The sequence below is a fragment of the Ailuropoda melanoleuca genome, chromosome 14 (genome assembly GCF_002007445.2).
Source record: "Ailuropoda melanoleuca isolate Jingjing chromosome 14, ASM200744v2, whole genome shotgun sequence".
NCBI lineage: Eukaryota > Metazoa > Chordata > Mammalia > Carnivora > Ursidae > Ailuropoda > Ailuropoda melanoleuca.
This window is the reverse complement of record NC_048231.1, coordinates 14,524,845-14,546,407: the sequence shown is the minus strand read 5'-3', so window position 1 is coordinate 14,546,407 and position 21,563 is coordinate 14,524,845. Positions and strand designations below refer to the sequence as shown.

At 43.6% G+C, this 21,563-nt stretch overlaps 1 protein-coding gene across 3 annotated transcripts in view; it reads left to right on the top strand.

The window, feature by feature from the left end:
- Window positions 1-21,563, top strand: part of HEATR4 (HEAT repeat containing 4) — a 57,154-nt gene that overhangs the window by 1,330 nt on the left and 34,261 nt on the right. For all 3 annotated transcript variants that reach the window (XM_034642989.1, XM_019794611.2, XM_034642990.1), the window contains exons 2-7: window positions 7,400-7,431; window positions 8,696-9,646; window positions 11,047-11,237; window positions 12,434-12,574; window positions 16,782-16,985; window positions 18,268-18,411. In XM_034642989.1, the coding sequence (XP_034498880.1) occupies window positions 7,400-7,431; window positions 8,696-9,646; window positions 11,047-11,237; window positions 12,434-12,574; window positions 16,782-16,985; window positions 18,268-18,411 (1,663 nt within the window). The remainder of the gene's footprint in view (window positions 1-7,399; window positions 7,432-8,695; window positions 9,647-11,046; window positions 11,238-12,433; window positions 12,575-16,781; window positions 16,986-18,267; window positions 18,412-21,563) is intronic.

The window sequence follows — 21,563 nt, the reverse complement described above, 5'->3', positions numbered from 1 at the left end:
AGTGTATTTTGTGCACAGAAACTAAAGAAAGTAAATAATAATAGTTCCTAATCCTTTCAAGAACCTTATGAGAAAATTAAGGCCTGGAGGGAGAGGTGAACTGATTTGCTGAAAATCAAACAACTAGAAGTAGTGGGATTGGGGCGCCTGGGTGGCACAGCGGTTAAGCGTCTGCCTTCGGCTCAGGGCGTGATCCCGGCGTTATGGGATCGAGCCCCACATCAGGCTCTTCTGCTATGAGCCTGCTTCTTCCTCTCCCACTCCCCCTGCTTGTGTTCCCTCTCTCGCTGGCTGTCTCTATCTCTGTCGAATAAATAAAAAATAAAAAAATCTTTAAAAAAAAAAAAAAGAAGTAGTGGGATTTATTTATTTTTAAATATTTTATTTATTTATTTGTCAGAGAGAGAGAGAGAACACACAAGTAGGGGGAGCAGCAGGCATAGGGAGAAGCAGGCTCCCTGCTGAGCAAGGAGCCCAATGCAGAACTTGATCCCCGGATCCAAGGACCCCAGGATCATGACTTGAGCCGAAGGCAGATGCTTAACCAACTGAGCCACCCAGGTGTCCTGAAATACTGGGATTTATATCTTTGCAATCAGATTCCAGTCTGTGCTCTGAACGATAATGCTTTAATTGTTCTTACATGATATGTCCTATGTTAAAGATTTGTAAAACAGATACTGATATACTGTTGATGAATGCATAAACTAGTATGACCTTTTCAGAGCAATCTGGTTGAAATGTTTAAAAGGTGTATTCCCTTTGACTCACAATTCCATTTCTAGGAATTTCTCCTAAGTATTCATGAATGTATGTATATATTGGCTATAAGGATGCTTATCATATTGTTGTTTTAATAGAGGAAAAGTTAGAAACAAACTAGCAATATAATGGTTTAATCAATTGTGATGCAGTCATGTAAACAGAAGAGATGTAGCCATTAAAGATGTTATAGCAGAATATGATGGGGAAACTTGCATGACATTGAAAGCAGGTAGAGATCCCTATAACCTTAAAAAATGCATATCAATACATTAAAAAAAAAAGACTAGTCAACAGTTATTCAAACTATTGTTTCTTAGGCTTTGGGGTATTTTGGGTAGTTTTAATTTTCTTCTTTATCCAGAATTTCTATCCGAAATAACATGTTGGGATGCCTGGGTGGCTCTGTTGGTTGAGAATCTGACTCTTGCTCTCAGCTCAGGTCTTGATCTTAGGGTCGCCTTGGACTCCACACTGGGCATGGAGCCTACTTAGAAAAACAAAAAAACCAAAAAAACAGAGAGAGAGAAAAGAAAAAGAAATAACATGGCTTTCATAATTAAATGTTTTTTAAAAATGGTATTATACAGGGGCGCCTGGGTGGCACAGCGGTTAAGCGTCTGCCTTCAGCTCAGGGCATGATCCCGGCGTTCTGGGATTGAGCCCCACATCAGGCTCCTCTACTATGAGCCTGCTTCTTCCTCTCCCACGCCCCCTGCTTGTGTTCCCTCTCTCGCTAGCTGTCTCTATCTCTGTCAAATAAATAAATAAAATCTTAAAAAAAAAATAAAAAATAAAAATGGTATTATACAAACATAAAATTTATCATTTTAACCATTTTTAGGTGTATAGTTAAGTACACGCACAGTATTGTGCAACTATCCATCTCCAGAACTCTCATCGCCCAAGCTGAAAACCCCTGCAGCCCCTGGAAACCACTATTCTACTTTCTGTCTCTAGGAATTTGACTATTCGAGGTATCTCATATAAGTAGGATCATACAGCATTTGTCCTTTTGTGTCTTATTTCAGTTAGCATGTCTTTCACGTCCATCCATATATGTAGCATGTATCAGAATTTCCCTCCTTTTTAAGGCTCAGTAGTTTATGTATGCAATACATTTTATCCATTTGTCTATTGATGGGTTTTGGGTTATTTCCACATTGACCACTGTGAATGTACTGCTATGAGCATGGGTGTACAAATGCCTGTTTAAGAACCCCTGTTTTCAATTCGTTTGGGTACATACTCATAAGTAGTAGAGTTGCTAGATCACATGTAATTCTGTTGAATTTTTAGGTCTTTCAGTCTTTTCATCTCATACTATGCCTTTTCACCATTTGTAAGGGTCCCAGGGTCTTTTTTTTGTTTGTTTGTTAAAGGTTTTATTTAAGGGTCCCAGGGTCTGAGCACAGCTTGAGCCCAGGCACTAAAGTGAGTTCTATTTATTTATTTATTCATTCATTCATTCATTCATTCATTTATTTGACAGAGATAGAGACAGCTAGCGAGAGAGGGAACACAAGCAGGGGGAGTGGGAGAGGAAGAAGCAGGCTCATAGCGGAGGAGCCTGATGTGGGGCTCGATCCCATAACGCCGGGATCACGCCCTGAGCCGAAGGCAGACGCTTAACTGCTGTGCCACCCAGGCGCCCCTAAAGTGAGTTCTTAAGTTGGTCAGCAAGGTACGGTGACCACCTGAACAGCCCCAGGCCAACAAGACAGACAGAATCTCATGCCCAGAAATCCTTCCTGCTGTCAGGACAAATTGTTTTTGTAAGCGAACTCCTGAAGACCAGTATTCTGGAGGCCTGGGATTTTACTAGTAGAAATATGAAATTTGAAGAGTCCCTTTGTAAAAACAGTGTCGCCAGCTGATCATCTAGCAAGGATTTGGGGAGCAGGAGAGATGGAATTGAACTGTGTGATCAAAGGAGATTAATTGGAGGTGGAGCTGAAAGGGGATTGGAAAAGACCCCAAAGACAGACCCATTCTACTGTTACTATTTGTTCTATTAGCCTAGTAATCTGAAGCATGCCAGAGCTGGGTGTTCATGTGTTCCCTTCTTTGCCTCTTTCTCAGCAGGACTTATGAACGCTTGTGGGGGAAAAATACGGAGCTGCACAGACTTAGAAGTTTATTTTCAAAGGATGACCAAGAAGTCCATTGTGCCGTCAATCAGTAAATACAATGCAGTTTCCCAAAGTTGTTTTCAAAAGGAAATTAAATAAATAGCTGAGGATACCAATGATTGAACCTGCAAATTCTGTCAGTAGACCCATGGAATTCTAAAGAGGAGGTTGCCTGGTAACCAATATAAACAGCTTTGGAACCTAAGAAACGAAGGGAGGTTTAGGATGCAGAACCTTGCTTCCCCGTGAAGACTGGGTTGCAGGAGGCCATCCTGAAGGTAATTTCAAGATGCTGCTACTTTACCAGTGTCTGAAAAGAGCTTTTAGCATCAGCTGAATGATGAGAGGAAGTCTGAAGTAGTTGAAAAGATTTTGGATTTGGATTAGGTGTCAAAAGGGTCTGGATTGCTTCAGGGATTAACCAGTACTGTGATCTTCATAGTGTCTCTTGTCTCTGGGCCTCAGTTTTGAAATCTGTAAGATAAAAGAGAACAGAATCATGTTTATGGCAGAGTTTCCGTAGTAATCTCAGGGGACAGTAGTAGATCTGTGTGAGTGCATGGCAAGGGCAGGAATTAGAAAGTAGAGGGGGAAGAATGAGGGAACTTTCTGATGAGAAAGAGGCAGCAGGGGCAGAGGTCTGAAACAAGCCAGGTTAAGAGGCTGTGTTCCCTGATCCTGCTCTCCCCACCACCAAGCTTCCTTCATTTCCCCCATAGATACCTGTTGGGGCTGTGACTTCTCTGAATTTAATGTGTATAAACACCTGTGAGAGCTGGTTGAAATGCAGATTTCTAGGCTTCACTTGCGGTCTACTGAATCAATACTCTGGGATGGAGGACACAGGATTCTGCATTTTATTTTATTTATTTATTTTTTAAAGATTTTATTTTTTTATTTATTTGACAGAGACAGAGACAGCCAGCGAGAGAGGGAACACAAGCAGGGGGAGTGGGAGAGGAAGAAGCAGGCTCATAGCAGAGGACTGATGTGGGGCTCGATCCCAGAACGCCGGGATCACGCCCTGAGCTGAAGGCAGACGCTTAACCGCTCTGCCACCCAGGCGCCCCACGATTCTGCATTTTAACAAGCTCCTCAAATGATCTTGATACAGAAGGTCCTTAACCATTAATACTCTCCTGGAAGCTGACTGTCCCCTCTTGGGCCCTACATTAAAACTTCAGACTCTGTGGGTGGAGGTGAGAGTCTATTACTTTTTAAAAGCTCTCAGAAATACTGTGCTAATAAGGTTTATTGTTTTTTAGCCTCCTGTGGTGGTTTCTGCTGCTTTAATAACAAGGAAAAAGCAAGGCATTGCTCTTTTTAGCATGAATTATTCAGGCCACTTCAATTATTTCTGCAGAATAAAGGTTCCAGACCAGGGGATGAGGGCCGGGGACTGGGAAGGTGAACCAAAAGGTGGTACTAAATTTGGAACCTTTGAGATGTCACTCATTGGAATCTGGATTCCTCTATTAGGTTTTATTTGGAGGCATATGGCCTAACCCTTCCAACCTGACTCCTGCTTGTCTAGCCAGGTTCCTAGAGGTGCAGAGATAATGCTGGTGATTGCTGTTTACCAGATTACCTGGCCTGCAGTTATGCCAGGTTTGACTGACTACAGGTTGCTGTGTATTCATTTTCTTTTTGTATGTTTGTTTTTTAAGATTTTATTTATTTATTTGAGAGAGAATGAGCGGCGGGGGTGGGGGGAGAGCAGAAGAGCACAGTGAGAGGGAGAAGCAGACTCCCCGTTGAGCAGGGAGCCAGCCATGGGGGACCCCAGGATCATGACCTGAGCCCAAGGCAGGCACCCAACTGACTGAGCCACCCAGGCGCCCCTCAGTTTCTTATGTTGTCTGTATATAAAGGTACCTGGGACGTACCACTCTGCTTTGGCACTTTTTAAAAAAAATTATTTATTTTTAAGTTGGCTCTATGCCCAGCACAGAGCCCAACACAGGGCTTGAACTCACAACCCTGAGATCAAGACCTGAGCTGAGATCAAGAGTTCGACAGCTTAACCGACGGAGCCATCCAGGCACCCCCTGCTTTTGGTTCTTAAGGGGCCATTTGTTGGGAGAGGACCTTGCCTCAATGTTGGTCTAGGTAACATTAAAGTTTGGATAATATGGAGCCTCCAAACTCCATACATAGTTTTTTTTCTTCCCTCTCTATCCACCTTCTCTTTAATTGACAAGGGCCCTAGTATTCCTAACCTGTTCTCTAAGTGCCCAGTGTACCATCTAACTGTGGGACTCCAGAGACTTACCTTTAGGGGCGTAGTCCATGCTCTAAATCAGTGATAATTCTTCACAGTTATGTAATACTATGAAGCTTGCAAAAAAACTTTCATACATGTTCCCTAATTTTGAGCTTCATATCAACAATAAATTAGAACAGATATCAAACTCTATTTTCAGACTGGCACACCGAGGCAAACCAGGTGGGCTGGGAAGTGCAGAACCTGGCCTTACACTTGTTTTCTGACCCTAAGTCCATCTAGGACAGGCCTCTTTTTTTCTTTTTTTTTTTTTTTAAGATTTTATTTATTTGACAGAGAGAGACACAGCGAGAGAGGGAACACAAGCAGGGGGAGTGGGAGAGGAAGAAGCAGGCTTCCCGCTGAGCAGAGAGCCCAATGCGGGGCTCGATCCCAGGACCCCGGGATCATGACCCGAGCCGAAGGCAGACGCCTAACAACTGAGCCACCCAGGCGCCCCAAGGATAAGCCTCTTTTGACCAAACCCTTCGACATTTTGTCCTGTCCTCATTCCTTTTCAAAACACATGAGGAGTTCCCCTCTTTTCAACAAGCCATCATACTAGATGAGAATAACTATACCTTGACAATTTATAATAACTGGTAATGCTAATATGGTATTCTTTCTGGGATGCTGGGATTGTAACCAAAAATTCTGTATGCCACCTGCTAAAGGGTGTATATATCTGGGGACACCCAAAATCATTCTGTATAGTCGCCTTGGGGTGAAACCAGTCCTCATCGTTTTTCAAGTGTTTAGGATCAAAATGCCCCCTGCCTTAGAAGCAAGAATTGACGCACTAATATGTTAAGAATGATAAAATGTGGGGCGCCTGGGTGGTTCAGTTGGTTAAGCGTCTGCCTTCAGCTCAGGTCATGATCCCAGAGTCCTGGCATCAAGCCCTGGATCAGGCTCCTTGCTCAGCAGGGAGCCTGCTTCTCCCTCTCCCTCTACCTGCCACTACCCCTGCTTGTGCTTTCTATTTGCCAAATAAATAAATAAAATCTTTTAAAAAGATGATAAAATTGTTCTACTAGGTAATACACGAGGCATGAGTACATGAATATTATTTATATCTAATAATTCATCTTCAACCAGTGAGAGTAGGCACTATTTCAGAAAATTACCACTTGTGACCACCTTCTCCCCCTGCCATAACGTTTTGGTTTTTTTTTTTAGATTTTTTTATTTATTCGACAGAGATAGAGACAGCCAACGAGAGAGGGAACACAAGCAGGGGGAGTGGGAGAGGAAGAAGCAGGCTCACAGCAGAAGAGCCTGATGTGGGGCTCGATCCCATAACGCCGGGATCACGCCCTGAGCCGAAGGCAGACGCTTAACCGCTGTGCCACCCAGGCGCCCCATAACTTTTTTTATTCTAACTTTTAAAATACTCCATGCCCTTATGGCCATGGTGCTTTCATAGTCATGAATAGATGGAACAACTAAATTAGTCTTCTGTGCAAAAATTCCTGATATCATACTAATCATGTATGATTTAATTTGAGTGAGGTTATCAGTTCTGGCCTAGTGACATCTAGATAAAAGCAGGCTCATAACAAAAATAAATATACCCACAGGTCAGATTTAATAGACAGAAGAAAGTGGACCAAATCGAGTCCTAAAGAGAGAAGGTACTGGGAAGCCAGTGTGGCACAGACGTTAAATGCTCTGGAGTTGCAATCTGGCAGCAAAGTTTAAAACCTGGCTCTTCTACCTACGGCCTGTGTGACCTGAAGCAATTCATTTACCCATTCGGAGCCTCCGCTTCTTTCCATACACATTAAAAACCATAGTTTCTTCCCGTGTAAAGCCCTTGACAAAGTGCAGGCATACCACATTTTATTGTGCTTCGCTTTACTGCACTTCACAGATACTCCATTTTTGAGAGATTGAAGGTTTGTGGCAACCCTGTGTCAAGCCAGTCTGTCGGTGCCATTTTCCCAACAGCATTTGCTCACTTTGTGTCTCTGTGTCACGTTTTGGTAATTCTCGCTATCTTTCAGACTTTCTCATTATCACCGTATTTGTCATTGTGATCTCTGATCACAGCTCACTGAAAGCTCAGATGATGGTTAACATTTTTTAGCAATATTTTTAAATTAAGGTATATATGTTGGTTTTTAGATATACTGCTATCACACATTCTGTCAACTACAATACAGTGTAAAAATTTTTACATGTACTGGGAAACCAAAAAATTCATTTGACTCACTTTTTTAATATATTCATTTTATTACAGTGGTCTGGAACCAAACCCACAATATTTCTGAGGTATGTCTATACTTCATAATTGTCAATTATCATTATTAGACCAAGGAAGAACTTCAGAAGGAAAATTATTTTAAAAAGCACTAAATGTCGGGGCATTGGGTGGCTCAGTCGGTTAAGCATCTGACTCTTGGTTTCAGCTCAGGTCATGATCTCAGGGTCTTGGGATGGAGCCCTATGTCAGGCTCCACACTTGGAGAGGAGTCTGCTGGAGATTCTCTCTCTCTTTCTGTCTCCCTCCACCCCTCCCCCTGCTTGCACGCACACACTCTCTCTCTAATCCAGGCATTTGTTCTCTACAGTATTTTCCATGCTAGCTAAAACCTGGAAACAGCTTGCCCAATAATTAAGGAAAAGGTGATTTATCTACTTGGTAAAATATTCTGTAGCTGTTAAACACTTTAACAATGAAGACTGTGTAGCAATATGGAAAGGTACTGGGTGATTTTGAAAGACAGCAGAGACAGAAGACATGGTCCTTAGGCAAAATAGTTAGAGAGCCAAATAACTAACGTGAGGTGTCATAGGACTGAGAGTTGGAAGTATGGTACGCAGTCATGATTGCACACCTGAAACTAATTTAACACTGTATGTTACCTATACTGGAATTAAAAAAAAAAAACTGGTACAGATGAGGAGTGATTTATACATTTGTGTGGGACATGGAGGCCTGGATAGGTCAAGAAAGTTCTGGAGCAGGTAGGAACTGACCTAGGCCTGGAAGAATGGATAGAATTTGTCAAGTATGGAGCAAAGGCTACTGCAAGTAGAGGGCACAGAAGGAAGCTCCACTGTGTAGAGGGAGGAATACGCAGAGATGAGTTCAGAGACTTGAGAGGTTATGAGCAGAGAATGTCATAAACTGGGATCACACTCACGCAGAACCCTGAATGCCAGGCTGAGTTGTCTGAACTTTACACTATAAACCCTTCAAACACGCAGAAAGCAACATTTGAGGAAAAATTAGAAGCAAGGATACGGCTGAAAAGCAGTAATGTAATCCCTCATAAGAAGAGGAGGGGCTGAGCTTTGGGGACAAACGGGAGAATTGGAAGCAAGGGGCTGATACAAGGAGTATTTAGAATGCTGCACCATTTCTTTCTTTTGTTCTTCTAACTCGTGTCACTTCTCCCCATGCCCCTGCCTCCCACTCCCCCGCCTCCCACTCCCCCATCTGTCTTCCCATTTCTTTCCTTTCTGTACTGCTACAGGCTACCGATTTCTACTGACTTAGAGCTCTCACCAGTTTTTTCCATTCCCTCAACAGGTACCTGGTCATGCCTCCAAGCCCTGTACCTGGACCAGGCAGTGTGGAAGGAAGCTTTTGCTGGGAAACAATGACCAGAACCCAACAGGGAAAGACTCTTCTTTCCCACCATTTCCATCAGTCACTCCCCCCACGGCTGGGATGGGGCATGAATTTTCCCCACTCAAAACCAGGAAATGAGGAGTGTGCCTCCTTGTCCAGTGTACCTCCAGTCTTCCACTTTAGCCCACATCGCTGTGCACACCTCAAGAACCAATATTTGCAAAAGGCCGCTACAAACCTTACCTTCTCTCAGGAGGTGGTATGGCAGCGAGGGCTTCCCAGCATCCCTTACAGCCAGTACAACTTCGACCATCTCTACAATGCAGACCATATCATCCAGCCTCCCCAGATCAGCAGGGCCCGATGTGAGAAACCCACTGGCTTCAAGTTCTTGCGTTCTTCAGGTCCCACGGCAAGGGTCACCTCCCAGGCTGTGAAGACAGAAAGGTCTACCAATCTTAAGAAGCAGCTGAAGGAATCAAAGCCAGCAAGTGTGGTCCAGGAAAAATCTTGCCCTCTCATCCCTCATTCCCGCAGGGATCCAGACATTCTGGGTCTGTCACTTTCTCCAGATGTGAACCTGGAGGAGAGGGAATCCTGGCTACCACCTCCTGAGAAGGAGGCCAGAGCCTGGGAAGCCATTGTGCTGGAAAAGCTGAACAAGCGCACTGCCCGATGGATCCAGAGCAAACGGCCCCTGAGGCCTGGGGTCCCCCCCAGCAAGTGGCAGGGCTTCTTGCGCCAGCAGTACGACTGGAGCCACATCCGGGATGAGCTTACTTCCACCAGTGACCTGGAGCTACTGAAACGGCTGGAGGAAGAAGAAACAGCAGAATTTGAGGATGAAAATGTTATCCTGCCACCCCAGGAGAGACAGAAGCCAGAGCTGCTGCTTCCTGTTTATTATAGGTACACTGGCTGGGGCCTCAGGCACACTCTGAGAATCCTTGGGTCCCCTTTCAGGACTCCTGGGTTGGTTCACATTCCTTATTTCAGAACACACTGTCCCACCCACCTCTAATGTTCTCCACTGCCAACTTGTTCCCTACGATCTCCTTAAAGTAAGGTGCTCTACCAGGTACTTCTGACATCCTGAGTTGAATAATTCTTTGGGGGGGGGGCTGTCTTGTACCTTGTAGGATGTGTAGCAGCACCCCACTGGATGCCAGCAGCACTCTCCAGTTGTGACAACCAAAGATGTCTTCAGACATTGACACATTCCCTTTAAGGGACCAAAATCACTCCTGGTTGAGAACCATTGCCTTTAAAGGGATCAGTTCTTGGCCTTTCCTAGCAGACTGAGCTATTTTGCTACCTCGGTGCTCTCAGAAATGTATCCATATTGAGAGTGAGAAGGCAGAGACCTCAAGGCTCTGAGGTTCGGTTCAGTCTCACTTTGAATAAGGAGGCAACATGTCAGTGACTCAGAAACTGACTGGCAGCCAGACAGAGAACTAAACAACGTGAGAGCTGATTACCGCATATTTCTTAGAGTGCTTCCTTCTCATTTATAGCTAGAGGGAAGACCAGAGCTATTATAATATCTGATTCCCAAAAGTAAACTTTTTAAAAGTTAAGTGGATCCATTTATTGGACAAACATAAACTGCCTTCTTCCTCCTTGCCAGGTGCTCTGCAAAGTGCTGGGAATACTATGTAAACGAGAGACATGGACCCTTTAAGGACCTTATGATCTATTCAATGGGGTTGACAGACATTAAATAACCACACACGTGATAAAGTGAAGTGATGTAGGAATTGGTTCCCTTCCCCCCAAGTCCATGCATCCTCTAAGGGAATCATGTTAAAAAAAGGTACTGCTGGGGGGGGGGCACCTGGGTGGCTCAGTCTTTAAACGTTTGCCTTTGGCTCAGGGTGTGATCCCAGAGTCCTGGGTTCAAGCCCCGCATCAGGCTCCCTGCTCTGCTGGGAGCCTACTTCTTCCTCTCCCACTCCCCCTGCTTGTGTTCCCTCTCTCGCTGGCTGTCTCTCTCTCTCTGTCAAATACATAAATAAAATCTTAAAAAAAAATAATTTCCTAAGCTATTAAAAAAAAAAAAAGGTACTGTACTGTTGGGAGCCTGGCCACTCTACCATGCTGCCCAGTGGCTGCAGGAGTGGCTCCACTGGAAGAAGGTGGCTGCAGAGAGGCCCTTCTGACGGGTCTGAATGTCCATTTGGCACTTTGGGAGCAAGGCCAATAGTTAAACATAGGTGGTTTCCAGATGCTCATATGGGTCTGATGGAAGGCCAGAGGTCCATGTCCTACTTTCCTATCTTTCACTTTTCCCCCCTCTCCCTCCTGCTAAGATTGCCCAGTTACCTGCCACAAGTGCAGACAGCTGAAACAATGCCTGGCAACAATGAGACTGCTGAGGATATCAAAGGAAAGAAGAACATCTGCCAGCCCCCAAAGCAAAGCCACTTCCGGCAGGTGAATCCTCAAGCTGGAAAGTTTGCTTACTCCACAGACAACACCTTCGAACAGGAGATATACTTTGGTAATAGAACTGGGGTGCTGTGCTGGGGGCTGAGGTGGACATGGAGCAGGGAGGTGGAAGGCAGCCGGGGAATGAATAGTCACGGGTGTGGATAAGTGGCCCTAGATGACCAAGGGGTTCCGGGCAACATCCCCCTGTGACTAGCTCAGGAAGGTTCTTTTGGCAGGGGGCAGGCAGGTATCTGGTGGGGAGGAATCTGTTCTCCCTTCCCCTTGCTCTATCCTTTTATCTTACTAAGGAGGTTGTGGAGTGTGGGGCTGTAAAGCAAACAAGATTTGGCTTGGAGAACAACTACCTCTTCTCTGCTCTTCTCCTTTCTCTCCCTTTGAGATAATTAAGGTGCTATGTTAGAAAAAAATCACAGGCTTTGGAGTCTGGAGAGGATCCGGTGTAAGCCCCTCCCTACTAACTTTAGCAAATTATATAATCCCTCTGAACCTTTTTTCTAAAATGATATTAACAAAAATGCACTTAAGGGGTGCCTTGGTGGCTCAGTCAGTTAAGCATCTGCCTTCGGCTCAGAGTCCTGGGATCGAGCCCCATGTCAAGCTCCCTGCCCAGCCGGGAGTCTGCTTCTCCCCCTCCCCCTTGCTTATGCTCTCTCTCACTATCTCGCTTTCTCTCTCTCAAATAAATAAAATCTTAAAAAAAAAAAAAAAGCACTTCAAGGAAAGAATAGACAGGAAAGCATCTATAATGGTTCTTGCTCAATGCTCAATAAATGTCCATTAACTTCCCCTTCCATCTTGCTATCCTTTCGATGCCTGGGCTTCCAAGATACACGATCTAGGTTTGCATGTTCCAAGCTGTTTGTTTTTCCTTGCCCCCATCTTGTTCCTAAACTGTCAACTGAAAGTGTTCTTAAATGTTTAAAAGAGTTATTCAGATGCAGTTATTTATGACTAATAAGAAACGGATTAGATAACCCCTTTATTGGGACGTAGCTTTTCATAGGAGACAATGCCTTCAAGTTAAGACAGGTTCTGCCTTGGCTTCCAAGCCTCTCTGAGACCACCAGCTCCTATTTCCAAGCAATAGTCACCTTCAAAGGATGCCCCTACATCATGGTAATCATGAGTGTTTGGGGCTGAAGAGTAAGGCAAAAGGAAACTGGGTCTGATCCTGGTGACTGAAAACCCAGCAAGAGAGGAAGGAGGGTGGTACTAGGGACTCCTTATGTCTTTATCTGTTCACAGATCGAGTCCGGATCATCCACCAGATTGGTGCGGAGAGAGACCACATTTTCCTGGAAAATCTCAATTGCTACAAGAAGCAGCTGTCTAAAGTCTTCCCTGAGACCCCAGAAAGGTGGACTTCCCAGCCAGTTCCTGAAGCACGTAAGCAAGAAGTGGGTAATAGGGGTGGAAAGTGTGCTGTTTTTTGTTTTTTTTTTTTAGGATTTATTTATTTTAGAGAGAGTGCGTGCACGCGCATGTGAGTGTGTGCACAAGCAGGGGGACGGGGCAGAGGGAGAGGGAGAAGATCTCAAAGCAGACTCCCTGCTGAATGCAGAGCCCCAAGCGGGGCTCGATCTCAAGACCCTGAGATCATGACCTGAGTGGAAATCAAGAGTCAGACACTTAACCCACTGAGCCACCCAGGTACTCCAGAAATGGAGCTATTTCTTTAAGGACCCTGTTTTATAGGCTGGGCATCACCGGTATGTAGGGGAGTCCCTTCCTACTAACTAAAAATCAACTCATAAATTTATAAAACACTAACTTTAACTAAGGAGAGCACTTGTGGAACATCCATTCAGTTGAAATCAGATCAGACTTAGGTGTGATCAAGAGATTTATGGCCAGTAATTACCAATGAGGCAGATCCCATCTTCTTCCCATGCTTCCAGGGGAAATACATCAAACCCTTGATCCAGCACTCTGCCTTGTCCCTTTGGGCTGGTTCTACCTTCCCATTCCATTCTCAGGCCCATACCTGCCTCAGGTACTAGGGTTATCCTCTGTTCTAAATTTATGTTTTATAAGCATATCATTTTTAATTCTGTAGGACAGACAGATAGAGGGAAGGGAGATGGCCAAGAAATGAACTTATAAAACAAAAAGTGCCCATCCTCCAAGAGACTATTTTTCCATGTCCCATGACTTTTCTTTGCCGTGTCACTGTTCCAGTGGGCCCTCTTGTGTAGAAACTAATGGTACTAGTGGAGAAAACACCCCAGCAAAGTCTTGGATTGGGTCTAGGCAAGTCACCTTCTGGGCTTCACCTGCTTCATAGAGCTGAGACTCTGATAATTCCTACAGCAAGGCACTTGGGATATACTTATTGATTTTGTGATATTTATTGATACTAGGTGACTTTGTGAATGCATTTTATAAACCATTAAGTGCTCAAACTCAAGGAATTATTATTAGTATACTACCTTCCCCACAACGCAACTCTATTGTGTATGCCCCACCCACCCCAGAACAGGCAATTCCACAAAGACAGAAGGTTGACCAGCAGTTGCTAGGGGAAGGGAGAAATCAGCACAGGGTTTCTTTTTGGGGTGATAAAAATATCCTAAAATTAGACATTGTGATAGTTGTACAACTCTGAATATACTAAAAACCACTGAATTGTATACATTTCAAAAGAATGAATTTTATAGTATGTGAATTCTACCTCACATCTATTATAAAAAACAAATCCCCCTGCTGAATTCAGATGCCTCACCACCTGTCTCACTGGCTTCACAGACACTTTTCCCCTACTGTGCTAGATACCCGCCCTCTTTTCCCCAGAACATACAACATTTAACAAACAGAAGTTGTAGAATCTTTCCCAAACTTTTTTTAAATAGTATTTGAAATTGGGGGGGCCTGGCTGGCCCAGTTGGTGGGAGTGTGTGACTCTTAATCTCAGGGTCAGGAGTTCAAGCCCCACGTTGGGTGTGGAGCCTCTTTAAAAAATTAAATAGGGGCGCCTGGGTGCCTCAGTCCTTCAGCGTCTGACTTCAGCTCAGGTTTGATCTTGGAGTCCTGGGATAGAGCCCCATGTTGGTCTCCCTGCTCAGTGGGGAGGCTGCTTCTCCCTCTCCCTCTGCTCCTCCCCCCTGCTCGTGCTCGCTGTCTCTCTCAAATAAATAACCTTTAAAAACAAAAAAAATTTTGAGGGATGCCTGGGTGGCTCAGTCAGTTGACCATCTTGCCTTTGGCTCGGGTTGTGATCCCAGGGTCCTGGCATTGAGTCCCACGTCGGGCTCCCTGCTCAGTGGGGAGTCTGCTTCTCCCTCTGCCTGCCGCTCCCCTGCTTGTGCTCTCTCTCACAAATAAATAAAATATTTTTTAAAAAATTTGAAATTGATCTGGGAGAAGTCAAGTCAGAATAGTAACACAGACACACCATCTTATAACTAATTCACTCATCGTCTCATCCAGTAAATACTAGGTATGAAAGGACCTAAAAAAGAAAAAAAAAGGGGGGGATTTTCCTGGAGTTAGGAGGTGTGAGCAGATTTTTTTTTTTACTCTCCATTTTGATTGAATTGAAAAATTTAGATGATGATTTCCTTAAAATGAGGAAAATTCTCAAGATACAAAGTGTACTTTTTGCTACATAGCCTTAATTTTCCCCAAGTTGTGATATAAAACTCTCTAGTATACCCAGATCATGACAGTTCTATAGTAAGCAGAGGTCTTATGGTACAAAGTGAAAGGCACCGTTTCTGCTGACAAAGTATACTGTGCCTTTTATCCCGTAGAAAGCCAAAGGGTTGTGTGTGTGCTCCCTTCAGAGGACTTTTGATGTGGAATGTGGCTAGTGGATGTTTATACCTGCCTAGAACTCAAGGACTGGAAGTAAAATTAATGTTGGCAGTTGTACATGTTTATTCCCACACAGGTTAAATACCAGAGACTCAAGGCTTTCTCACCACATCCTTTTTTAACTCCCTGAGCAGGGGGATATAGGAGGAAAGGGACTAGACTAACCCAGCCTCTTCTCACTTCCGTGGGAGGGATTTCAAGCAGGCTGAGAGGAGAGAAATGGGGGAGTATCATAGTATCGACTTACAGGGAGCTGACCTGTCCAGAGGCGGTTCTGTCTCTCCGGCTACATACTCTATACTGCAAAGGAAGCCAGCCCTCAACAGGGTGACGGAGCTCCCCCAGCATGACCAAGCTGGAGGAGAACCATTCGGAGGGTATGGTCTGAATGGCATCTGAGCTAAACTGCCCTGGAGTCTCACAGACTCTTTTTTTTTTTTAATTAATTAATTTATTTATTTATTTATTTTTAAAGATTTTATTTATTCGACAGAGATAGAGACAGCCAGCGAGAGAGGGAACACAAGCAGGGGGAGTGGGAGAGGAAGAAGCAGGCTCACAGCAGAGGAGCCTGATGTGGGGCTCGATCCCATAACGCTGGGATCACTCCCTGAGCCGAAGGCAGACGCCCAACCGCTGTGCCACCCAGGCGCCCCTCACAGACTCTTTTTACATAAGAAAGAAATGGTATTGCCTTTCTTGTTCAAGGGAAAGAACAGATTTAGAACAAATCTAAACACATTAGAATGAAATCTTGGAAGAAACACAAACCTTTGGTAGTGACAGATGAGAACATGAGACTGATAAGCAATGCCATAGATCATGAACTTGATTATCTGGAAATGTTTTCACATTTTTTGCCTTCTCCACACAACTGCTCTTCATAGGAAGAGGCTTTCTGAATCTGACACCAGGGAGATCACGAAGTCTAGAAAACATAACTATAACTGGTTTTTATATTAACAACTATAACTATTTTTATAATACATTCTTCTGTCCTCAAATTTCAAGCTGTTGTCAAAATGAGGAAAAACTCAGAGATGCTAAAATCTTTCAAACTTAGGAGTTTGTAGTAGCATTCCTCCTCCCAAATTAAAAACATTAAAAAGAAACATAAAAAGTCAGTACCTGGCTGGCTCAGTCAGAACATGTGATTCTTGATCTTGGTCCTGTGAGTTCGAGCCCCGTGTTGGCTGTAGAGATTACTTACAAATATATAAACTTAAAAAAAAAAAAAGATTTGAGAGAGAGTGTGTACACAGGCAGGGGGAGGGGCAGAGGGAGAGAGAATCCTCAAGTGACTCCCTGCTGGGCACCCCAGGACCCTGAGATCATGACCTGAGCCAAAATCAAGAGTCAGACACTTAACTGAGCCACCCAGGTGCCCCAATAAATAAATAAACTTAAAAAAAAAAAAAAAGAAAGAAAACCTAATAAACTAGGAATGGACAGTTACACTACTCTAAATTGCAGTATATCAGATATTGAATTTTGAGCAAAACCTTCTTACATATAAACAAATTTTGTTCTTAAAGATTAAATGTATAAACGGTTTGTGTAATCTCAGCCCCCCCCCATCACGGCTTTATCATGTCTGTCATCCAGACTTTTCCTAACTCCCTCTGGGACTTGTACTTAGTTCCCTGTATAATTTTGGGAACGTTTGTTCTCGGAGTTTTGTTTTGCCTTGGTGTTAGTCAGGAGTAGGATGTAATGCTAGCTGGGAACACAGGGCCCAGGGCAGTGGGGTCAGACTTCCTCACGCTGCCATACTGCACAGCCTGCAGGCCTGTGAAAGGAGCCCCGCGCTGGACGGCTCTGCCTACTCCAGTCAAGGATCTGCTGCTCCAGGTGGGTGAGGAGGATGTTGCCATTAAGACCAGGAGACTGAAGAAGCACGAAGAGTCACTGAAGGAGGATGTGACTTGGGAACTGGAGGTCTTGCAGAGGATGCTGCAGGAATGGAAGACTGCCTGGGCTCTGAGTGAGTGAAGGGGCAGGGGTGGGGCCGGAGGTGTTAGTAAACATTTGAGGGAGGAGGTTCTTCCCTTGGACTCGTGTTCTGTGAAAATCCATCCCTCTCTTGCGAAAACACAAATCTGGTTACCTCATCAAGGTGTCACTAGAGAAGAGCTTTTCACACAATGATAGTTGACAGATATCTGGAGGCTTTTTGCATGGGTGGGTTTTAACTTCAGTAATATGTGTACACTCACTACACCGAGGAGTCTTCACAGACAGGGACTCTGTCTTACAGCCTCTGAAACTTTGTGCTCAATAAATGATGCATGAAGGGAAGGATGAAATATGCTGCCCAAGCAATGGAAATGTAGTGATCAAAAGAAACTGTAGCTGGCTGTGGTATAAACAACGCCGCTCCAAAGTTCATATGTGGAGTTGGGATTCTCATCTATCCGCTCTGCCTTTGGCAATATGGGAGTAGAAGGCTGAGTGCCTGGGGCAGAGAAAGGGCCTCACAAGGACTGTTTAAAGCTATAAGATCTGAGGACTCAGGGCTGCTGGCTTGCAGAACATGAGACTAGTTTAGTGCAGGACAAACAGAGGCAGTCCATCGCATATACTGGAACAGGTGAACAAAAAAGGGCTGAAAGATTTTCTGAGTAAAACCTACTAGAAGGAACTCTGAAATGAAAGCTTGACACCTACAAAGAGAGAAGTTAGTAATAAAATGAGGAAGATCTTGAAAGCCAGATGGAAGAGACCTCAAAGGCAACCTAATGATAACCACAATCATTAACAGTTGCGTCCTTAGTATCTTGCCAGGCATTTTGTTAAATACTTTGTCCAGTTAACTCATTTAATACTCAAAGTAACTCAGTATGGTAGGTTCTAGTACCATTCCCATTTTATAAATGAGCAATATTAAGCTCAGAGAGGTTAAGTTACTTATCCAAGGTCACACAGCTGATAACAGTGATTCCAAACCAGGTATGCCTGACAACAAAGTACCCTTAATCACTGTTTTATCACCCCCTTTTATTTCCCAAATGTTAACAATGAAGAGTTATTTAAGCAAAGAGAGACAATATAAGATGGGATTGGGTGGCGGGGGGACACGTAGCAGTGTTTGGGAACTCTCCAACAGGGTACATGGATCATCAGAGAAATAACTTCCCAAAGGACCCCATATCCCTGGGGCCCTTTATTCTTCTGAGCTTATGTTTTGCTTGAATTGTGCTAAGAGGAAGGGGCCTGTCTAACCCTAACCAGACGGTTTTCCTCTCATTTTCTTCTCTGTGGCATAGTCATCGAGTGGCACCATGAGACGATAGAGGGCCTGCTGCGGGGCTTGGTGGACATACATGATGACGTTCGGATCCAAGCCATCATCACATGTGCCACAGCTGCTTTAGAACGGCCCCGGATTGTCACTAGCCAGGGGGACTCAAGTGAGAACCAGAACTTAACTGCTTGAGAATATAAGCAACTCACACAGCTGTAGACAATGATAACTGGTGTGGACCTTTGAGCTTATCTGAGATCATTTTAGAATCAAAAACAAGGCCCAGAGCCTGGCCTGAATATACATAGCTTATCAGCAAGAGATGAAATTCAAATTCCTGACTTCTGGTCCAGTGCTTTAGGCACTACATTTCATTATCTTTTGTTTGCTCAGTAGCTTCAAGGAAGTTCACATTGTTCCACCCCGAGAGATCCTATTTGTAATAGCCCCAAATTACATATACTTTGTGTGTGTATATATATACATGTATGTATTTCCCCTCCTAACTATTTTAGCCCTTCTTTTGACAGCACATCTGAAACCCAAACTGAACTAATCACCCTCACCCATAGACCCCTCCCCAAGTTCCAAACGTCCATCAGCAGCCCCACAGTCCATCTAGTTTCTGAGCCAGGGCTCTGGGAGTCATCCTGGACAAACCCTTTCTCTTCCCATAACCAAATAACCAACAGATTCTACTGATTCTGCTTCCCTCTTTGTGTATTCATCAGTCAACATAGGAGTATAAGAGGTAATTCTCTTCCCCCAAAATTCCCAGTCCCAGTCCCACCCTGTGCCACTCCCCAGGGTAACCAATGTTCAGTTTGGCATTTCACATCTTTCTCAATGGTTTTGGAAATAATATACCAACATACATGTAGGCTTTTCTATGTATTATAAAAATGAGTGTTGAATTTTACCAGTCATTTTCTATTTTCTCTCCTTTAATTTGTGTATATGATGAATTCTGTTGTTAAATTCTTAGAAATTAGAATCTAATAGATTATGATATATTATTCTTTTATTACTCCACTGGGTTTGATTTGTTGATATTTTAGAATGTTTTACTACATTTGTAAGTGGAATGAATAATTTATTTTTGTTAAGTTTTAGTTTTTGCTAGCTTTATAAAATGAATTAAGGACTTAGCCGTCCTTTCCAATGGTCTTTAATCTTTTGGAAAAGAAATGTCAATAGCTTTTCTTTTTACTAGCAGTAAGTAGTTAAGGAAAATGTCCCATCAACAATAGCCAGAACCATAATCTGAGGAGCCAGTAACAAGACATAGGGCCCAGATGATGAAAACTACCAAGTGCAGTTGAAAGGACATAAAACCAACTGGCTTACTTATTTCTCAGATGCCCTCAGATACCCTTTATGTGTAAAGCCTGGGCTAATGCTTTTTCCCTTCTGCTGCTGGTAGCATCCTAATAATATTCTGCCCTAATATGTATCACTCTATCTTAACAGTCGTTTACTTTTCTGCTATTCCTACCAGATAAGGAATTCCTTAATGGCAGGGACCAATTTTACTTCTAGAAAAGTGTCATGTTTTTAAAGTTTCATTTATTTCCTAGCTGAGTTCCAGATGTGGGCATTTTTGCTACAAGTTTTCGAACTTGCTGCCCCATCTGCCAGAAAACTCATTTCTCTTTATCTGATTAACTTCTATACTTGTCCTTTAATTTTCAGCTATCACCTCCCCTGAGTTCCCTGCCTTATCACCCAGACATTGTTCATTGTCCCCGCTATATGCTTCCACATATATACTTTTTTTTTTGTACATAAGCTCTACGCCCGACATGGGGTTTGAACTTGTGACCCCGAAATCAAGAGTTACATGCTCTTCCAAATGAGCCAGCCAGGTGGCCCCCACATATATACATTTTTTATTATAACTGCTTATTTCCTTGGGTATTAAATGGATGATATATTTGCAGTGCCTGGCACAGAGAAAACCTTCAATAGGCAGCCACAGATATTATCTTATCCCCAATCCACATATATATATACAAAGAACACTTGTCTGCCCCCAGAATTATGTCTTCATATAATCCCTTTCACATGTCTTAGGTGTCTAGATTTTAACCTTTGTCTTGTTTCTTCCCCATACCTTCCCTAAGAAAAGTGTCTTACTCATTACTGCTTGACATACTCATTTGACTTCTACATATTCCCATAAAATACACCTATTCCCATCTAGCCTGTTCCTAACAAATGGCATAGCAGCCCATAGCAATAATAAGACAGATTAGAAATCCTAAAATCTTAGTCATAGATCCAGCTCTGCCACTTCTTGAGGAGTCAGTTAGCTTATGTGAGCTTCAAATTCCTTCTCTCTATAATGAGGATAATTGTGGACAAAAGGTAAACAGACCCTTTCCCCTTCTACTTGAGAATTTGAGCTTTAGTTAAAATGCCTACCTGTTGCCCTGATAAGCTTTAGTTAAAATGCCTACCTGCTGCCCTGATCTTTATAGGCAACATAGCTTATGGTAAACATGAACTCTGATAAATCACATCTGGACTGGGAAAACTGTAAGTGAAATAGAAATGCCTTAAGGAGGTGCCATCCCCTGGGCATCCACGAGTGCCGTGACTTCTAATAGGCCCTGGGACTAGATCTATGGACTTGTTATAAGACATACTCACTCCTGTGGAACATAGCATGTGTCCCCAGAAGCCTCTGTGGATTGCTACCCAAAGTGCCTCGAGAACTCTGGCCAGAAGGAATGCCTGATGCTGCCCTGTTGGCAAACTGTGTCCTATCCTAGATCCTTTGGAAGATTGGTGCTTTGTGTGGTCTGTGAGTCTTGTGAGTCTGACTGTTTCGATCTAAAAAGACTCCTGAAATGACATATTTCAGGTGAGCTCTGCAGTTAATACCTGCCTTGCCTACTTCAATGAGGACTGTCAGACTGAATGAAAAAATGAATATGAAAACACTATAAACGGCAAAGCACCATCTAAGTATAATTGCTATTATCATTAAGAATATAAAAATATGTATGGTAAATAGGTTGATTTTCATCACTAAAACTAGTGGTGAAGGTCGCCATAGTCTAGCTGGAAACCTCCTGTGGCTTGAATCCAGCTCTTTAAAGGCCAGGTGATCAAGGATGGGGAACAGGCATACCCAGCACAGAAGTGAGCCACAGAAGCCTGCCCATTGCAGAGGCTCAGCTAAACTCCAATTACATTAACTAGCAGTAAGCACCGGCAACTGAGACTGAGGTCGACCGCTATGTGGCTATGGGAAAGAACTGTTCAGGTGAAAATCAAAGGGGCTAGCACCCTCTTACCTGGTTCTCTTTTGGT